Here is a 20,215-nt window from a genome sequence, read left to right as displayed (position 1 = left end):
ACTAAATTAACAATATATAAAAATAATGCAAGTATTTTGATTATAAATATTATTAAATTAAATGTTAATATTAAAATAAAAATTTCATTTAGAGTTTTCTCTTTCTTGCATGATGTCCAAAACATCTCATATAAAAATCTTAATTATAATGTTATTTTATATAGGAAATATCTATTTAAAAACTTTCAATGTTATGGTAAAAGTGGAAAAATATATTTTCTTTTTTAAATATCTTCACGTTTATGTCTAAATTGTATATATCTTTTTCAAAATAATTATTCTCTTAATGCTTGTATAATGTTATACAAAGCTTTAGTTGCATCTGAAGGACCAAATTCTTTTAAAACGTCTTCGGCTCTCTGGGCATAAGAATCCAAAAATGTTTTCGCTTTTTCGACGCCTTCGCTTTGAGAGAATATTGAATGCAACTGTAAAAATAAATGCAAATTAATGAAGAAAAAATTCAAATTAATATAAATATATTTAAGATAAAGAAACTTACAGATTTAAAATCCAAATTATCTACTGAATCTCCGCAGTTTGTTATATACCTTAGTGTTTCTTTGTCGTGTTCTAAGTGGAAAATCGCAGGAAGTGATGTCAAATCAAATGGTGCTCCGGGAGGATAACGATAGGAGTCTGTAAAAGGTTGTAGATCTGAATGAACCTAAAACATGAATTTTTAAAAGATAATTAAATTTTATAGCATTTATTTTATTATTTTCTGAAAAAATCTCTTAAATTGTATTAAAACAATTAAACATTTTCTCGTTTATCATTAAAAATAAATCATATTTTCCAATGCTGAGTACCATACTTTTTATTTTTATTGAAAATTTCAAGAGTTTGAACTGTTTTTCAGATTTTAGATCAGTGTAATAATCCGTATCCTTCTCTTTTCATATAATGTTTGAAACTAATTGAGATCTAAAAGTATTTTTCTGTTATCAATCAACATGCTATTCATTTTGAAATATGCATTGTCATTATTATTTGTTTTTTTGAAGAAATACAGAAAAAAAATCATTCAAGTTAATTCCAGAGAAATAATTTATCAGTATCAGCAAATGTGATGACATAGTCAGTTACAGAAATTTTAAATTCTGTACGGTATATTCTTTGAAATTAGTAATTAAAATAATTACAGTAATACCCCGAACTTATGCGATAGGTGGGACCGAGCGATAACCGCGTAAGTTGGGGTATAATTTCACAATTTGTGTAAAATCCAAGTGGGATGTATGTAAGCTAATAAATGTTCTCGTTAATCTTATCTCGTCTTTTGATTCTTTCACAGTTACAAGAAATCGCCACATAGTCTCTCTAGTCTCTGTAGATATAAATAACACAAAATAAATTGTAGCTATGTGTCAATTCCGCGCGACACGTCCGAACATGTAAGCCGAACAATAGTGTGGGGGGAATGAGTAATCAAGAGTTGCGTGGCGCTCAAACAAAAGACGAATTGATGAGATTTGAAAATCGCGTAAGTCGAGGTATTACTGTACTTTAACTTGAAAAGTGAAAACTTTTAAATTCCGAATTATATATAATAAAATTTTGCCATTTTTTCTCAAAATTTTATTATATATAATTTAAAATTCGAAAATTCCAGAAATTGATTATGTTTGCTAAAAATAATAAATGAATAAATTTTATTTAATCCGTCGTCTTATTAAATTAAAAATTTCATTGGTTCTCCATTGATAAGTAACTCCATATCATCCCTAAGACACAATGACGAAATATAATAGTTTAGAAAAATGTTTTATCAAGCAATAACTGTCTAATTAAAACCAAAAGAATTGTCTAATTATTAGAATATATTTAATGTAGCTATGTAATTAATTAAAGACAAATTATTTAGTATTTACATCATTACCATATTGTAGCCTGAAATTCAGCAGTTTGTTTGGCTTTAACTGTAAACTGGGTTTCTGAGTTGATGTTTATAAATATGATTCCTTAAAAATTATTAGTACTGTATCTTATGGATGATAAAAATTTCATTGATTATGCTTTGATTTAAAAGATTATATAATGAAGTTAAAATATTTAAAATTTTAATATTTAATATACAGTATAGTCTTGTTATATGTAGATTTTCATTTTCACAGATGGCAAATGTTAAATTAACTCTTGAATGAACAAGAGTAATTCTGACTATTAATGCATATGCTGATGTTTTTATTACATAATACATTTGGAGCTGAATGTAATGGTTTTAAAAACCAAAAACAATTTTCTACAGACCACTGTCGAATAAAAAAAAAATTATCAAGATGAAACAAAAGTAGAAGGTTCTAATGCAAACAAAAAGCTACTTTCAAACTTTTTACACACTAGCAGTTTATTATTTTTCTCCCTAATGTTTTTTGATGTCTTTAACATCCATCATTGTTTTATTCTGTAGATATTTTTAAATTGTATGATGTTTTTCTTATCAAGAAGTAGAAGTAGATGCGCTTTTAAACTGATAAATGACTCTTTATGTGAAGCAACATATATTTCAAATTTATATTATGTTCCAAGTTTATATACTTTGTTCATAAAAAGATATTTAAAACTTTTGAAGTGTTCCTTTTTAGAATTTGTGGTTGTCACTTTGAACATTATGTTTAAAAATCTTTGAAATCTTATACAGTGGGTGATCGGTTAACGAACACTTTCGCGAAAGATTTTTATGATCGACAACGAAAACTTCACTGAACAAACAAGAAGAAGCGACATAAAATAACAAATACCGATTGGTCTTCCTTTGTCTTCAGGCAACAATTCAAAACTTTTTGAAGCGTGGGTAATGTTGACATCGACGTTCTACCCAGTATATACTGATCGGATAGTATTCCCCCGAACTTTGAAACTCTCCCTTGTAATTCCAGCCTTTTATATTTCTGACAGAAACAATTCTTTTAAGTTTTCTTCTGAAAATGCAGATTTATGCCGATATCTGCTATTAAAGATCTTTTGAAAAAGTGATGTCAGAACAACGGTCTTAAAATGTCATCCAAACCAGGTTGAGGTTAATAGGCCCAGGGATCTCTACAATTACAATGCTATTAATTACTTCTGAAAAATCCTGAAGAAGAGAGAAAAGCAATCGACATTAGACAGATTCTTTAACCCCCACAAACGGAAAAAACATGACTAATAAAAATGCAAGACCGTGTATATATGTATTTTTATTATTACACATGAATAAACATAGTAAGAAAGTATATATTTTTTATATTTTTGGGGTCTCCAGAACGAATTAATCAAATTCCCATAGAAATCTATGATAAGTCGATAATCGGTTAACGAACAATTCGGATAGCGAACAAAGTCTTGGAATGAATTATGTTCGTTAACCGATTATCCAATGTATACTTTTTTGGAATTTAACTTCCGAGTTTCCATGTAAAGGTTGCTTGACGATGACGACGACCATGTAAAGGTTGCTTGACATTAAAGACATACAAAAACCTTAGTGAGAAGAATGATAAACTGCTGGTATAAAATAGGTTTGAAAGTAGATTTTCCAGTTAGAATACATTATCTAATATGAACACAAAGAAAGCAGAAAAATGTTTTATGCATACAGTATACAAATTATTTCAAAATGAAACTAACACTACAGAACATAACAAAATCAAACTCACAATGGGATGGTAGTGTTAAATATATTTTTATTTTTTCTGTTAATTGTAAATGGTTGCATAAATCTCTAGACAAGCCTTTAGGATTACTTGGAATGGAATACAAATTTATATGGAATTTCATTTTACTCAGTACCTGTGACACAATCAAAAACAAAACCATGTTGTAATTTAATCTAATTTTTTTGTTTTATTGTTATATATATATTATATATATTTTTTTCTTTTAAATTATTATACTGAATTTAACTAGAATTTTTTATATCTGTTATATTTTTAATTTATTGTACTTTGGAAAATCTTTACAGTTTTTGATTTTATAATTAATCAATCTCAATCTAATTGCAAGTTTAAAAAATATTTAATTTCCATAATTTTCTTGTCTTTTCCTAATTTTATTACTAGTTATAACATCTTCAACACTCAAATGTAACTTGTCTTTTTCTCAAGTTTTGTTATTTTCTCATTGATAGAATAAGACTACAGTTCTTTTATGTTTTTGGATTTTTAATTACTTTAGTCTGTTTTGTAGTATAGTAAACAATTGAAACTGGTAATAATTGCTTCAATGAAATAAGAATGCAATTGATGATAGGACTGACATTAATGCAAAAATTTTTTTTATTAATAGAATCAAAGACATATTGATTAATCCAATCAAAAATATTTCCGTTCAGATTTTGATACAGTTCAATTACTAAAAAAAGTTGTTTCAACAGTAAATGAAATTCAATGTCTGTCTTAAATGAACTCTGTTTAATTAATTAATTAACATATATTTGCATTTTTAAATATTCATCTATTTATAGAAGCAAAAAGTTCTTTCTGTATGGCATCCTGGGATCTATCATTTTAAGATTTAACAAGAGAAAATTCAAATGAGTTCTACATTTATCATATTAGTAGAAATATATGATCATGGCTAATTATTATGATGAATTTGTCAATAAAATCATTAGAAATTATTGACAAATTTTCCATTAATTTTTGAGTTTTGAATATATAATTTTTTTATTTTTGTTGATTTTTGTAACCTGAAGAGAGCTTATAAACTAAGCTAAGAATGTTTGTTTTTACTTAAAAATTTATTACTGAAATATAAAGGCTATTTTGTTACAGATTCTACTATTATTTAAGAATACTGTTAAACAATATATGCAAAAAAATAAAAAATAAATAAAAAAGAAAAGGACAAATCTAAACCAAATAAAAAATGCTGCTTATTTTTAAAAGCTAAATAGGTTACCTGCCATGCGAGACCAAGATTTTTTCCAAAATCATATCCATTTTGTTGCATTTTTTCATCATGTCCTGCTAATTCTAATGTTGCTTGACAACTATTAGCCATTAAACTTCCAACCCATAGGAAATTGCGTTCTTCCCATTCCGAAATACCCATTCCTTCTGTAGGTAATGGATTCCCTTGCTTATCGTGATTCCCCAAAAATTCAGCTTGCATAAAATCTGCAATTGATTTTGAGATCAGATCAACAACCTAAAATTTAAAAATAATTATTATATATGTTATATTTAACATAGTTTATTTTTTAAAAAGTAATTAAAAATACTTACTTTACAATTTCGGAGTTCTGCTAGTTCTTTACAAGCATTTGCAAGAAGGTAATCGCCGCTTAAGACAGATATTTTGTTACCAAACTGTAAATCATGTAAAATATTACAATCTGGAATTGTTGTCTGCGAAAGATTTAATATGCATTTGTGAATTAGATGAGCCGTATGGATCATTTCAGTTATTTCGGCTAATGACCGCTGTCTCTGAGAAATTCCTGCACTTCTATCTGCTTCCAGCAGATCTGAAGACGTAGGGAGATGTCCGGCTGCTTTTGAAATTAACAATACTATCAAACCTCTTGTCTGCATATTATTTCTTCCATTATATATTAAACGCCTAGAGAAAAAACAAGATTATTTTAATATTTTTGATGAAATAATCTACTATTAAAATAATAACAATTTTCAAGTTATTTGAAAAACAAAGTTATGAAAATAGTCCATAACAGGAATTATAAACAATTCACATACAAACATAAATGGATAAAACAGTTATGTCTTATTTCCAAATGGAGTTGGCAATTGCATAGATTATGATTAGGAATAATGATTAAGACATTCTCTATAAAGTTGTTTATTGTTTTATTATCTATCTTATTAATAGACTGAAAATGCCTACAAACACCTCAGAACATAATAGAATAACAATTACAGTTTAAATATAAATTTTGTTTTTATTACAATTAGAATGCTATTTAATTAATTACATTATTCTCATATTTTTTTAAAACTAAAAGTCAACTTTAACTTAACTTTCGTCAGAGTAAAATTTTTTCAATAATAATCTTTGTTTCATAGAATTACAATAGGCCATCGATTTAATGGATTAATTGGGAGACGATGTTTGCTGTGCTATGCCAAACGATCGCCATAATTAATCGGGCTAATATTATGCTATAATTAATAATTAGAAAACTGTTTGCTATTGATGAAAGTCTGTTAAGTCGAATGTATTTCAAAAAAAACATCAATAATAAACTCACAATGTATTGGAGTTTGTTATAACAATGTATTAAAGTGTTGTTATAACATATATTGAATAATTTATATTCACTGATTCATCGACTCATTGACCCAACCTTTTAGCATGCTCTATTTGCAAATAAAAAGTTTCTAAATTTTTCCTTTAAGACAGAAATACATACATTATATACATTGAATTGTGGTCCATTAAATTGAGGGCCTGCCTACTGTACATTATAAATAAAGAATTCAATGTTTAACAGGAAAATATAACATATATATATATATATAACTATTCATGTAAATAGTTAGTTGTGGGCTGATATATTATCAATTAGAATAAGGAAATGTATACACTTTAATCAACTAAACCATAATTTTTACCAACAAAAAAATAAAATCTTCAAGACTACATTTTATTAATAAAGAAACATTCTATGTATATCATTTGTTCAAAAAAAAGGGCAAAAGGGCTCACTCAATCCGTCAATAGTCCTGTATAAATACGATATGTATTTGAATGCTAGAAAAAGATAGAACTCAGGTAAGTCATTAAAAAATTAAATGAGCCATTTTGCTCATTTAATTTTTTACGAAATAGTCATAGCACTCTTCTTTTTGATCTCACGACGCATAAGTTACGACAAAGCAGAGAAATCATTTAATCGGCAAATGCATTTACGAGGAACGTCTAGAGTGGCGTTTCTCAAAGTGTGGTAAGCACATTCCCCGGCGTGCACAAAAGGTCTTCACGGGTTACGTGGCAGTTTTCGGCCACATACAACTAACACACAGAATCATTATTAAGAAAAAATACCATAGTAACTAGTGGCACATTAAAGCTTAACGAAACCTAGGCAAATTTGTATTAGGGGACCCCACGTACGGCGTCGACTTCATTTTTCTACAGGAAAATTTACAGGTATCCTCATTTGTGAAAGTTCTGCACCGTGCTTGCACTAAGCCAGCAATCCAAGGTACCCCGACAAGGCACCAAATTTAAATTTCGATATTCTTATTACGGTAACAAATTTATAAAAGATCTGTCCGGGGCTCTCTCTCTCGGCGGGTGCCCGGGAATCGCACTTTTTGCCGACGGGATAACGCACCGCCGACAGTAACAAATTATTTTAAATGGATATATTTTGTACGAATTGTTCTATTCGACTTGCGATTAATACTCCATTTAACTAGCCAAAAAAGTATTTTGTTTTTGTCTTTTGACAAGAGTACTCATCAACGAAAGGAGTAGACAGATGTCCAAACCGAGAAACACCGTCTAGAGGATTACAAGCAGGGCTTTGGAGTCGGAGTCGGAGTCGTGGAGTTTTGGTGTTTTAGCCGGAGTCGGAGTCGTGGAGTTTTGGTGTTTTAGCCGGAGTCGGAGTCATCAAAAGATCCACCGCCTCCGACTCCTTTTACTTACCAACTTGTTATGTATATGAAACGGAGTTGGAGTCGGAGTCGGAGTCGGTAGATTTTTACGCGACTCCACAGCCCTGATTACAAGTTAAAACAATCACCATTATATCTTAGGATATGCAATAATTTAAAAAAGAGTAAACATCTCACTTGGCTGTCTTGAGAAGAGGATGGTTAGAACCAACTAATTTCCTCAGATGTAGAGCAATATTTGATATTTCGTCGCTAAGAAGGCATCTAAGACTGAAGTAGGACGTGGGATAACCGACGATCTTTTCCGCATCAGAAACTGCTCTATTCCAATCTAATGTTTTCGAGGTCGTCCGAGAACTTATAGAGCTATTTACTTTTTGAAAAAACATCAAATCGAACGATCTCACATATCTATGATTAGCNGTATTTTATGAAATTCTATAATTCTGTTATTATTTTTTATTTCAAGTAAATATATGCAATAATTTCAACTCCATGCAGATTAAATCTGATATCAATAAGCACTATTTATTCCATTACAGAAAGCAAATAGACAAATATCTATTAAGAACTAAACTTTATAATTCTCTATTTCATATTTCTAGAAGATCCATATTTTTGCATTCAGAATCCTTCAACAGATGAGAAATTCAACTTTTATTGACTCTTTGCAATTATCTTTATCAAAAAATTTTTCCAAATTGAATTCAAAATTTTTAGTTTGACTCAATAGAAAAAAGTTCATATCAATTTAATGTAATATCTGTGTAAACCAGCATTGCACAATATCAAAATTTTTTCTGTTTTGAATGTGTTTTACAAGTTAGTTTTTTTTTTGAAAATACTAAAATGTATTGCAAATGTTTATTTTTATAGGAAAATTACTTTATTATATATGTAAGAAACATTTTATTACAAGGTTTAGTCCAATTTTTTTTAAACTTTCTTCACCATACTTTCTCTATCGTTCTTCTATGTTTCTTTTAACAGTTTGGTGTTGATATGATCATGAAAAGTGTCTTCTTCCTAATCTAATGGAGCTCATACATGTTTTAAAACTGCAAATTTGAAGATTGCACACAACAGACAAAGCTTCTAAAAAACTTATCATCTTTAGTTGTCTTTCTTCTGCATTATGTATACCTGTGATTCTCAACCACTGTGCCGTGGCACTTTAGTATGCCACGAGATTTTTGAAGTGTGCCGCCACTATGAATATCCATACATAAGTGATGTCAGACAAATAGTTTAATCATTTCTACCTTCCTAGGGCGTGTTTGGACTGCCAGTAGTTACCAAGACGTTTAGAAGATGTGACCTAAATAACCGTGTTTAAAAATCATTGTTATGGCTTCACCAGTTGTCCTGCAGTACTTGCCGAAGTAACCGTGTGTGCCACCAAATTTTGAATTATTATAAGTGTACCGTGACGAAAAAAAAGGTTAAGAATCACTGATGTATACCTTTTGCTTTTGCTTTCTTCCATTTCTGTGTTTCCAATAATATCCAATGCTCTGTCAATAAACTGAAGTTGCAGGATCATTATCAAATGTAATACTGTTGACATTGATAGAGAAATTTGTTTTCAAAAGAGTTGTAATCTTTTGCATGATTTACCAATGTCTATTATGCTATTTTCTTCTCTAGAACTATCATCTACCGGAAACTCAGCTTTAATGAAATATTTTTTGGACAGTATCAGGAAAATCTTTTTCTTTGTCTGGTGTAAGTATTTTTCACAAAAATATTAACTATTATTAAACAGTAAAATATTATAATTTTCTGGCAACATTTGTGTGTAACTCTCAGATCTGTGAACTAACAGATTATTGGATTTTTCAAGATTCATTATCTTACATAGATATTAAATGAAATCCATAAAAAATTTGTATGTAAGATTAAACATGGCGTCACGCTTGTTGAGAAGAGGTGTCGATCATCTGAAGAGTAAAGAATTTAGGGAGTATTTATGCAGGTATTTCTCTGTTTATATATCGCGCTGTAATATTTTCTTGTCACGTAACCATGTGAATAATGAAAATCATTTTTTTATTCGTTCATTTAATATAACCTCGATGACCCTGGCCTTGGAATTTGGAACTGAAGCACGGTAAGTGTATTGGAGGAAAACTTGTATTTATACAAATGCATGTAATCGGGGCAGACTCGAATGGGGATTTTTCGGGCCACAGATCGGAGTCTTGCCCTCGGAGGGGTCCCACACTTTCAAATTTCTAAAAAAATTTTTGATGAAAAAATACATTTTGTTTTTTTCTCAAATATTTTGGGGCCCACTAATAACTTTTCCCCCAGGGCAGGAAAAACCTACAGCCATCCCTGCATATAATTACCATAAACATAATAGAAATTTCTGCAAATTAATGTAGCAGACCTACCAGTGGCTGAGTGGATAAAAACACCAATCACTGGTAGTTTTCTTTACGTTTACCTAACACCTAAATAGGAGCCAGTTTTCCGTGAAAGACCTTCCGGGAGACATTTTTCCCTCGGCACCCGTGTGTCGCCATGCCTTACGCAAATAAAACTTAATTAATGGCAGATGAGTACCGTAGATGATTTGGAACCTTTTTTTTTTTTTTTAATTTTTAATTTCTGTAATATAATAATGGTACTTTTCTGTTAATGGGAGGCCAGCTGATATGTACAGCAAGGGGTAAGACTGAAGTTCTGAATGAGCGGTTTTGCACCACCCCCAGAATTGTCATCTTTTGCGAGGTATTCGGCTCCAAAAGTCAGTTTTTAACGTGTATCAGTATACTTCCTATTCTACGTGCTTTGCATGTAGTTGTGCACTTTGGAGCTTGCTATAGCTAACATCTCGGCGAGCAATGTTATATAGTTTTAGGGGGTGGGACCCTGCATCCCCTAAAACTATATAACATCAAGTACTCCACAAACAGTCAAGTGAGCAACTCGAAGCTGGCACAGTCATGTGGGCCAAACAGTTCACTGTGAGTCTTAGTGGAGCAATGCAGACATCGGTATTGCATGTCGGATTAAAGTTACAACTGGCATTCCATTAACAGAAAAGAACCATAATTAATTTTATTCATTTGATTCCATGTTAAAATCTTGCTTAAATTTTGAATTGGAATTTGTCCAGTTTTCCATGTGCTCATTATTACATGTATCAATAAAAATTAGTTTTAATTTGTTTATCATTCCAGTTCTTTTTTCTTTCTCATTTTCATGTCCAAATGTATCATAAGGAATTATTGATGCTTTATGTAGGGAATAATTGCTATAACTAGATTTGCTTTGCTTCATGACTAGATGCAATTACCACTAACTTTCTTTTTATCTGTACTTATCAGTGGCCAGAGACACTAAGTTTTAGATGAGGAAAAAACAGCATCTGGTATTCCATGCCCCCTCTGACTGGAATACTGTTCACGAGCTTAACTTAATGCTATGTAAGCCTATGCAACTTTTGTTTTGTCAGATTTCAGGGATTGACAAAATCTGGTGTTTAGCAAGGCTGTTAAGTGGGGGAGCTGAGGATTTTCTTCTTGGCCCATAGTGATTCTTACTCTTGTATATTAATAATATTTTTGTTAATAAAGAATCATTATAGTATTTCATTTATTCAAAAAAATGGCAGGAGGAGGTCTGCTCTATCCTGGACTTCATACAAGTCCTCAACAGCCCTTGTGTTTAGTGAGGGCTAATTTGATCATTCCAATAGAAATAGATTGCCATTGGTTTTTATTTTTTAAATTTTAAACACTGTTTAAAATTACTTTCTCTTTCTAGAGATTTTCATTATACCAAATTATAAACTGAATATTTCATTATATAGCATTATCATTTGTTCTTGGCTTAGCTTATCTTATTTTCATTAGTATAACAAAACATTAATGTAAACTTTTTTGTTTGGAATGGAATTTAATCTGATTCTGGTCACATTGCTATTTGTAATTTCAATAAACTATTTCAGAAATTTTTTTTCATTCAAATTTATTTTATATTTGGCCATGCCAATTGCATTTTTATTCCTTTCAAGTCAAATTTTCAATAAACAAAGCATTTTCTTATATTGAACTTTTATATTATTATTATTATGTACTTTTTTTTTTAAGAATAAACATTTTTGTTTTAATAATAGAGTTGACTGGTCCAGTTATGAATGAAGTTTTCCTTATTTCTTAATTTTCTTCAATTTATTTTAGGTACTGTACATGTTTATTTCCCCCTCTTTTATTTGTTAATTTTTCCTGCAACACATTGTTTGCAGGATACTTAATTTTTGCATATAACTATTAATTCAAAGATTGCCTTCTATGTTTAATATTGCAAACAAATACTTCAAGGAAGTAACTTTAAATAAATAAAAACTTATATTACATTTTGAATCAATTGAAAATTTTAGTGCACTGACAATATATATTACTGTAATTCGGGTAAATAATTAACAAAACATCTCACTTAGTGACTTGTTCATTATATACTGTTTATGATGAAGGATTCATATACAGTAGAGCCTCGAAAACTTGGCACTCGATAACCCGGCACTCCGGATAACTCGGCAACACCCTGGCAGGGCAAAAAAATCCTTAGTTAATTAATTTTCATGATAAAGACAGCTTTATTCCTCATAAAGTATTTTTCTGAGGTCTGTCTTATCAGGTAAATTACTGTACACAGTGTATTCATTAATTTCACTTTCATGTAGTAAAGGCTCTATAAAAAACGTACTTTTCCTTTGTTTAAGGGTATTCGGGCAGTTTATTCTCTGTTGTATTCTCAAGTAAACAATACATACAAATACAGTACAGTATTTTCTGAGGAAACACTCATACTTATTTTTTTAACCTCATTCCCGATAACCCGGCATTTTCACAAACTCGGCCACCCTTCGGTCCACATTAGGCCGAGTTTTTGAGGCTCTACTGTAGTAAACAAACCACTAAGTGAGGATGTTTATCTATACTAATATTATAAAGAGGTAAAGTTTGTAAGTTTGGATGTAGGAGGTAATCTCTGAAACTACTCATCCGATTTCAAAAATTCTTTCACCAATACTTAGAATGGAACTTCGGGGTGGACATAGGTGTATATTATTCCATTAAACATCCATATAGATTAAAAGATATCGTCTAGGATTAAGGCCTTTATGTCCAACAGATGGTGCTAACTCTGCGAGTATGATGACCTAAGTTTGCTTTTCTGTGAAGATGAAGTAAAGCAGATCATCTTTTATCTGTCAATATAAATAAAAAAGTAATGTTCGTTTGTTCCTACCGATTCCTTTGAAATTTTGATACAATGTTGCATTCAAATATGCACGTTTTTATATAATATACATGTCGAAATTCTCCCCACTGGGGGGAGATGGACAGGATTAAGGCTTACCGTGAAGAACTCTGCTTCTATTTATACTATTTTAGATGCAGTTTTTTGCGTTTTAATAGGATATGTCAACAGAGTATACACTAAAAAGGGATTTTTTGAAAATTCTCCCCCCACAAGGGAAGTGTGTTATACATTTATAATACTGTAGATACATTTTGAGCCACAACAACGCATAGCAGGGTCTGCTAGTAATATATATCAATAGGGTTATTAAATTAACATAATTATTATTGAATTATTTTGTATATGAGTATTTTGAGTATATTAATTTGCATTCAAATACTGTAATTCTGTTACAATATTTATTGTCCAAAATAGTTTAAATGTACCCAAAACTTTTATTTTGGATACATTTAAACAAGTTTCTGGATTATCCAAAGTTTTGTTCATCTGAAAGACTTCTGATCCTATCAAGTTCAGATAATAGTTTTTACTGTAATGTAATTATTTATAAATGGTAATATATATACAGTAGCTTCTTGTTATATCTTGCAACATGCAAGATAAATGAGTGATACATCAGATGGTGTGATATAACCAATGTATCTATCTATCTGTTTTGTATATTTTTGATCTCTATGCTAACTTGCTTTTTTTGTGGCTCATATTTCACACAATGGTAATTTCAATGTCAATGATTGGAATAAATTAATATTTTTTTTCTAGTAGAAATTTAATGGGGACTAATTTTTAAAAAATTATTGGCCAAAGTGCTTTTATATTTGGAAGACCAAAAAAAAAACAATATATTCAAACGAGTGATATAATGAGGAACAATAAAAGCAGGAGCTACTGTAGTATTATATATAATTTAAATTATAAAATTTTTATATTCTATTTATTAATGGACGAATAATATATATATGCATTTAATTTTATTTTAGCATTTTTGGGGACCTGGTAAGTTTTTATAAATATTGTGATTAAAATTTTTTTACATATATATAAAATAAAATTAACTAGAAATATTGAAACTATTTTACAGTTGCAAATTGGGGAATTCCACTTGCTGCAATTGCGGATTTCAAAAAAGATCCAACATTTATTAGCGGAAAGATGACTTTAGGTATTTTAATATATTTTATTAAAGTTTTCTGGACTAACTTTTATTAATTCAGCCATTAAATATTTTTTCTTTTTAGCATTATGTATATATTCATTACTTTTTATGAGATTTGCTTGGAAAGTACAGCCTCGAAATCTGTTATTATTTGCCTGTCATTTTACAAATGAATCTGCACAAATTATTCAAGGCACAAGACTGATAAAACATGAGTGAGTTAATTTTTAACCATGTTTTATATTAAAAAAAATTATAAATTTTTATCTATTAAATTTTTGTTTTAAATTTCAGATTCTCATCTGATAAACAGAAAGTACAACTTCAAAATTAATTAAATTATTAAGTTAGATGATGATGATTTGTTTAGTTAAATTAATTTAGATGATTCGTGTTTGATTGATATTGAGAAATCAATCATAAAGTTATCAATAATTGTAAGTAAGAAATGTATTACAAGAAATTTTTGTTCATTATTGTTTAAAATACAGAAGATTAATTTTTTTTTTTAAATTTTAACTTGTAAATATAATAATAAAATAGAAAATAAATGAATAAGCTTTGTTTGACTTGAATATTTAATCATTTTTTATGATATCTTGAATCAATCATTTAGAACATTATTATTATATAATGTTTATACGGTAAATATTGCATATTGATGTTTATTATTTTAATTATTTTTAATATCTCATCTGCATTTTCTTTGTTTTTGCTTTTATAATTTATAGAATTCATGACTCTGAATCTAAGGAATGATGATAAATTCTGAAACTTTTGAATTGGCATTGTTAACAATATTAATTTGAGATCCACTAAAATATTAATACGATTATCAAAAATATCAATAAGATGATAAAGAAAATATATTTCAAGTTTATATTAGATTGTTTTCATTTCTTAACATTTATTAATGCAGAAATATTAAAAATAAAAATTTAATGTCAAACAAATATATTAATTTCATCACATACAGATGATGACATACCATAATGAAATGATTAATTATCCTATAATTGATTAAAAAAATAGAAAAAAAAAACTAAATTTTAATAGCAATATTTTATTAAGTTGAGTGAAAAATTGTTATAGATTAGGTTTTCAATAACTCCACATTTGAAAATTAAAGAAAGCAAATTGAATCTGAAACAGAATGAGACTTAGGTATAAAGTGATGGGACATAAAGAAATTTTGTACTGGATAAGGTAATTATTTCTCTCTAACTTTTTAAAGTATTTTTTGAAACTATATTTCAATATTTAATTATTATGTTTTGTTTTTTCAAATTTAGTTATGAGTAAAAATACTGCAAGAAAGTTATTAACGTATTGAATCAAGACTATCGGCAGCAATAAGTAGTAAGTTTTTGTTTAGCATGTTGATTGATTATATACTGTATTTTATGAAATTCTATAATTCTGTTATTATTTTTTATTTCAAGTAAATATATGCAATAATTTCAACAACTCCATGCAGATTAAATCTGATATCAATAAGCACTATTTATTCCATTACAGAAAGCAAATAGACAAATATCTATTAAGAACTAAACTTTATAATTCTCTATTTCATATTTCTAGAAGATCCATATTTTTGCATTCAGAATCCTTCAACAGATGAGAAATTCAACTTTTATTGACTCTTTGCAATTATCTTTATCAAAAAATTTTTCCAAATTGAATTCAAAATTTTTAGTTTGACTCAATAGAAAAAAGTTCATATCAATTTAATGTAATATCTGTGTAAACCAGCATTGCACAATATCAAAATTTTTTCTGTTTTGAATGTGTTTTACAAGTTAGTTTTTTTTTTGAAAATACTAAAATGTATTGCAAATGTTTATTTTTATAGGAAAATTACTTTATTATATATGTAAGAAACATTTTATTACAAGGTTTAGTCCAATTTTTTTTAAACTTTCTTCACCATACTTTCTCTATCGTTCTTCTATGTTTCTTTTAACAGTTTGGTGTTGATATGATCATGAAAAGTGTCTTCTTCCTAATCTAATGGAGCTCATACATGTTTTGAAACTGCAAATTTGAAGATTGCACACAACAGACAAAGCTTCTAAAAACCTTATCATCTCTAGTTGTCTTTCTTCTGCATTATGTATACCTGTGATTCTCAACCACTGTGCCGTGGCACTTTAGTATGCCGCGAGATTTTTGAAGTGTGCCGCCACTATGAATATCCATACATAAGTGATGTCAGACAAATAGTTTAATCATTTCTACCTTCCTAGGGCGTGTTTGGACTGCCAGTAGTTACCAAGACGTTTAGAAGATGTGACCTAAATAACCGTGTTTAAAAATCATTGTTATGGCTTCACCAGTTGTCCTGCAGTACTTGCCGAAGTAACCGTGTGTGCCACCAAATTTTGAATTATTATAAGTGTACCGTGACGAAAAAAAAGGTTAAGAATCACTGATGTATACCTTTTGCTTTTGCTTTCTTCCATTTCTGTGTTTCCAATAATATCCAATGCTCTGTCAATAAACTGAAGTTGCAGGATCATTATCAAATGTAATACTGTTGACATTGATAGAGAAATTTGTTTTCAAAAGAGTTGTAATCTTTTGCATGATTTACCAATGTCTATTATGCTATTTTCTTCTCTAGAACTATCATCTACCGGAAACTCAGCTTTAATGAAATATTTTTTGGACAGTATCAGGAAAATCTTTTTCTTTGTCTGGTGTAAGTATTTTTCACAAAAATATTAACTATTATTAAACAGTAAAATATTATAATTTTCTGGCAACATTTGTGTGTAACTCTCAGATCTGTGAACTAACAGATTATTGGATTTTTCAAGATTCATTATCTTACATAGATATTAAATGAAATCCATAAAAAATTTGTATGTAAGATAATTTGTATTACAACATTTAATATTAATTAAATTATTAATTTTCAGTAATAATAAATTATATTGACTTTGAACTACATGATACTAGATAGAGATCAGAACAAAGGCAGAAAATACACAGGGTGTCCAGAAAGGATGAGTGCAGTTTAAACATGTTCAAAGAAAGTTTTGTTTTTATTTTTAATCTACAGTTATTGGAAAATTATTTACTGAAAATTATGTTATCTAAGTGGCGTCCATTACGCTCCTGGCACTCTTCTAATCTTGAGCAAAGATTTCTCGGTACACGTTGACACAAAGCCTGAGATGCCTATGCTCATTTCTGCTGTGATATTCTGCTTTAATTGAGTTAATGTCCTCGGCTTATTTTCGTACATCCTCTCTCTAAGAAATCCCCATAAGAAATAGTCCAGAGGACTCAGGTCTGGACTGCGTGATGGCCAGTTAACATCACCTCTTCCCGAAATCAGCTTATTGGGGAATAATTCCTTTACTGCTTCAATTGATTCATGGCTTCAATACAAGAACATGGTTTCAACAGGATGGCATCACTTGTGACACATGAAATGAATCAATTATTCAACTGTCAGCATTAAATCCAAAACTACAATTATAGGTTTAATTTTTTTTCATTCTCTTTCTAATGACATAAAATACTCCTAGAATTACAAAAATTCTTTTTTAATGTGTATTTTATTATTGTTTGATTCAAAAACGCAAAAATAAACATATTAAATTTAAGAAACTCGCTGTAAATTATCTCAAGGTACTGTACAGTACATCGATTAAGATCGGCATCTCTTCTTGATTTTTAAGTCAGTCAAATTACAATGTTATTTTATTGTACTCTGAAGAATGTTTTTTTTTTAACATCTAACAAAACTAGTTGTTAATTAAATCTGATTAATTTTATATTTTAGTTCAGTTTAATCGGCATGCCAGTAACCCCAGAGTGTCTAGCGTGCTGATCTGTCCCGTTTTTATGCAGCATGCCGATCATTCTGTGAAAATACGGTATTCTTCATTAAATAATAGGTGGCAGATATTAAAAAGCATCTCCTTTCGATGCCAAAACCTCTCAGAAACACTGGGATTGTAGATTAGATACCGTAAAAGTGATTCGTTTGCCGGTTAGCTGGAGTTAGTAAAGCTTGAAGAGGAAGTTTCTACAATAGAGTCCCAAATTCGAGGTTTTCCTAAATCCAGTCCGTTAAATTAACATTTATTTATTATTATTATTTTTTTAAATCGCAGAATCTCTTAATTAAATTTAATTAAAAGTGTTTTGCTAAAGCCGTTTGCATATTTATTCGATTTAGATGGTATACAGTCGACCCCCCTATAACGCGGGTTCATATAATGCGGATTCGTATATCGCGGCGAAAAAATTGCGACCGTATTCGTATAAAGGCGGTAAAAGAGACTCGTAAAATGCGGTAAAACGTCATCGCCGACTCGTGTCGCGACAGGATTGGTCGAATCTGGACCAATAGTGGACGAGCAGCCGAACTACTTACACGCTAAGGAGAGTTTAGGCGGGTAAGTTGAGTTTACTATATATACAGTATATAGTAAACTATCTGTACAGTATATAAATTAGGTACTGTAAGTCTAATACAATACTGTAGTTTATACATTTCTTATTCAACGGCCATAAAAATTATTTCTATTAATGATGTCTCAAAGTTCAGCGAATTTTTTCGCAGAAAAATAACTTGTCAGAAAATGCGGCCGCCGTTTGGTGCGCTGCTCCACGACGAAAACAAGCTTAAGCAATGGCGTCGTCGAACGGTGCACACTCGGTAAGTAATCCTACAATTTTTTGTTTATAGCATAGTTTATACAGGTTATTCCCAAAAAATTGTACGTGTTTTCGAAATGTTGAGTCAAATTAGTCTAGAATCGATTAATTTTATGGAAGAAAACCTTTCAAACAGCAGTAGTCCGTAAACTGCACACGTGTCGGGCTGTGATTGGTTCATGTATTTAAGGATTCCTACAATGTGAAACTCTTATAAAGTGGAACGTATCTACCGCGTTATAGGGGGTGTCGACTGTACTTGTTCTCAGAACTACGGCAAGTTGTACATAAGCAATAATACATATAGAAAAGTTTTCTGTGACGTTAAACATTTCATACGTACTTCATTTTAATTACGCGCGCGTGTTTACATAAGTAAAAAAACAGATAAACTGACTAATCTGAATTTTTTTTTAACAGGCTCATTCGGAAAACCTCGCCCGAATTAGTCCGTCAAATCGAAGTTTTATTGTATTAACATCATAAAAAATTAAAATCTGAAGTATTTCCAGTGATAAAGCTTACTACAAATTCAAACGTATATTAATAAGTCTAATTTGGTTCGAAATTTTACGCTATATTAACCTACTGACTAGTAAAATATCTCCAAAAAAAAAGTGGAATTCAAATAACTAATTTTAGAACACTTAGAGCAACTTTTTGATTTTTTTTTTAATTAAAGGAAACTTTGGACAACGCCCAGAATCTTTTTGTATAACGAGTATTTAATTTACTCCCACATTAACAACAAAAAAATCACCCAATTATCTTAATATAGGTTTTGAAAGTTCTATATTCAGCAGTAGTAAATTCTGTAAAAATTTTAATATGATGCCAGACTAAGAGCATTTTCACGAAAAGGAAAAATTTGGATTATGAGAATAATGGTTGAAATGGAGATGCTAATGAAATGTAAAATATAAGTAATCAATATTTTGCAATTACCTATTGTTTTGTTAAGGTACGGCAACGCAACACTCGGGTAATCTGCCTGAGGGGAGGTCTTTTTAAATGTAACTAGCTCCTATTTATGCGTTACAGACGTGGAAAAAAATCCGGGAAACCACGTGGCCAGCCCGTCCTGGCAAAGCGCGAACCCACGCCGAACTCCCAGTGTTCAGGGAAGGAACCGCTTGGACACTGGTGGCAGACAGAGCCGGCCCTACCATAGGGCGAACGGAGCAGCCGCTCCAGGCGCTAAGTCCTAGGGGGGTGCCTCAGTGGAAAAAGAAAATTAAAGGGTATAAATTAGGGGCAACTAAGGGGGCGCCATAATAGGATCTCGCTCCATCCTAAAACTTGCCTCGGGCCGGCACTGACTGGTGGGCCTATACATTTAATTGTTATAAAGTAATTATAGCTGTTTGTAAAAGTCATGTCATCAGGAAAATACTAGAAAATATTTTTTTTTTCGAATAAAAATTGCAATAAGCATTTTCTGCATGCGTTCATAATTCACGTTTTGTAATGGGAAACGAAGAAAGAATAATTTAAAAGCGATTGGTCTGAATTATATCCGGAAGGTTTTACCTAATGTGAA

General features: G+C 30.1%; 3 protein-coding genes across 5 annotated transcripts in view; 2 read left to right on the top strand and 1 right to left on the bottom strand.

Moving 5' to 3' along the window:
• Nucleotides 1-92: 92 nt before the first annotated feature.
• Nucleotides 93-7,986, bottom strand: LOC111631093 (decaprenyl-diphosphate synthase subunit 2-like). Its single transcript, XM_023375286.1, has 5 exons — nt 7,746-7,986; nt 5,211-5,547; nt 4,885-5,133; nt 503-667; nt 93-428 (listed from the first exon to the last, which is right to left on the bottom strand). Exons 1-5 carry the CDS (start codon nt 7,955-7,957, stop codon nt 276-278), a joined length of 1,116 nt encoding a protein of 371 aa, XP_023231054.1. The 5' UTR covers nt 7,958-7,986; the 3' UTR covers nt 93-275.
• Nucleotides 7,987-9,472: 1,486 nt separating this feature from the next.
• LOC111631107 (mitochondrial pyruvate carrier 1-like) lies at nt 9,473-18,295 on the top strand. Of its 3 annotated transcripts, none has more exons than XR_002757643.1 (9): nt 9,473-9,543; nt 9,675-9,678; nt 13,826-13,841; nt 13,927-14,007; nt 14,084-14,216; nt 14,296-14,438; nt 15,094-15,207; nt 15,294-15,360; nt 16,625-18,295. XR_002757643.1 is itself a non-coding variant. In XM_023375305.1 (6 exons), exons 1-6 carry the CDS (start codon nt 9,473-9,475, stop codon nt 14,333-14,335), a joined length of 345 nt encoding a protein of 114 aa, XP_023231073.1. In that variant the 3' UTR covers nt 14,336-14,560. The 3 variants fall into 3 exon arrangements, 1 of the variants encoding a protein (XP_023231073.1); XR_002757642.1 differs by lacking the exon at nt 16,625-18,295 and adding an exon at nt 15,968-16,603; XM_023375305.1 differs by lacking the exons at nt 15,094-15,207; nt 15,294-15,360; nt 16,625-18,295 and having other exon boundaries at nt 14,296-14,560.
• The window catches only part of LOC111631101, a 25,526-nt gene continuing 21,913 nt past the window's right edge, over nt 16,603-20,215 (top strand). Inside the window, exon 1 of the mRNA XM_023375297.1 lies at nt 16,603-16,702. The gene's annotated coding sequence lies outside the window, so the exon portion shown is untranslated. The remainder of the gene's footprint in view (nt 16,703-20,215) is intronic.

The sequence above is a fragment of the Centruroides sculpturatus genome, unplaced genomic scaffold (assembly GCF_000671375.1).
Source record: "Centruroides sculpturatus isolate CEXI.00-Female unplaced genomic scaffold, Cexi_2.0 scaffold664, whole genome shotgun sequence".
NCBI classification, from domain to species: Eukaryota; Metazoa; Arthropoda; class Arachnida; order Scorpiones; family Buthidae; genus Centruroides; species Centruroides sculpturatus.
This window is presented reverse-complemented; position numbering and strand designations above follow the sequence as displayed.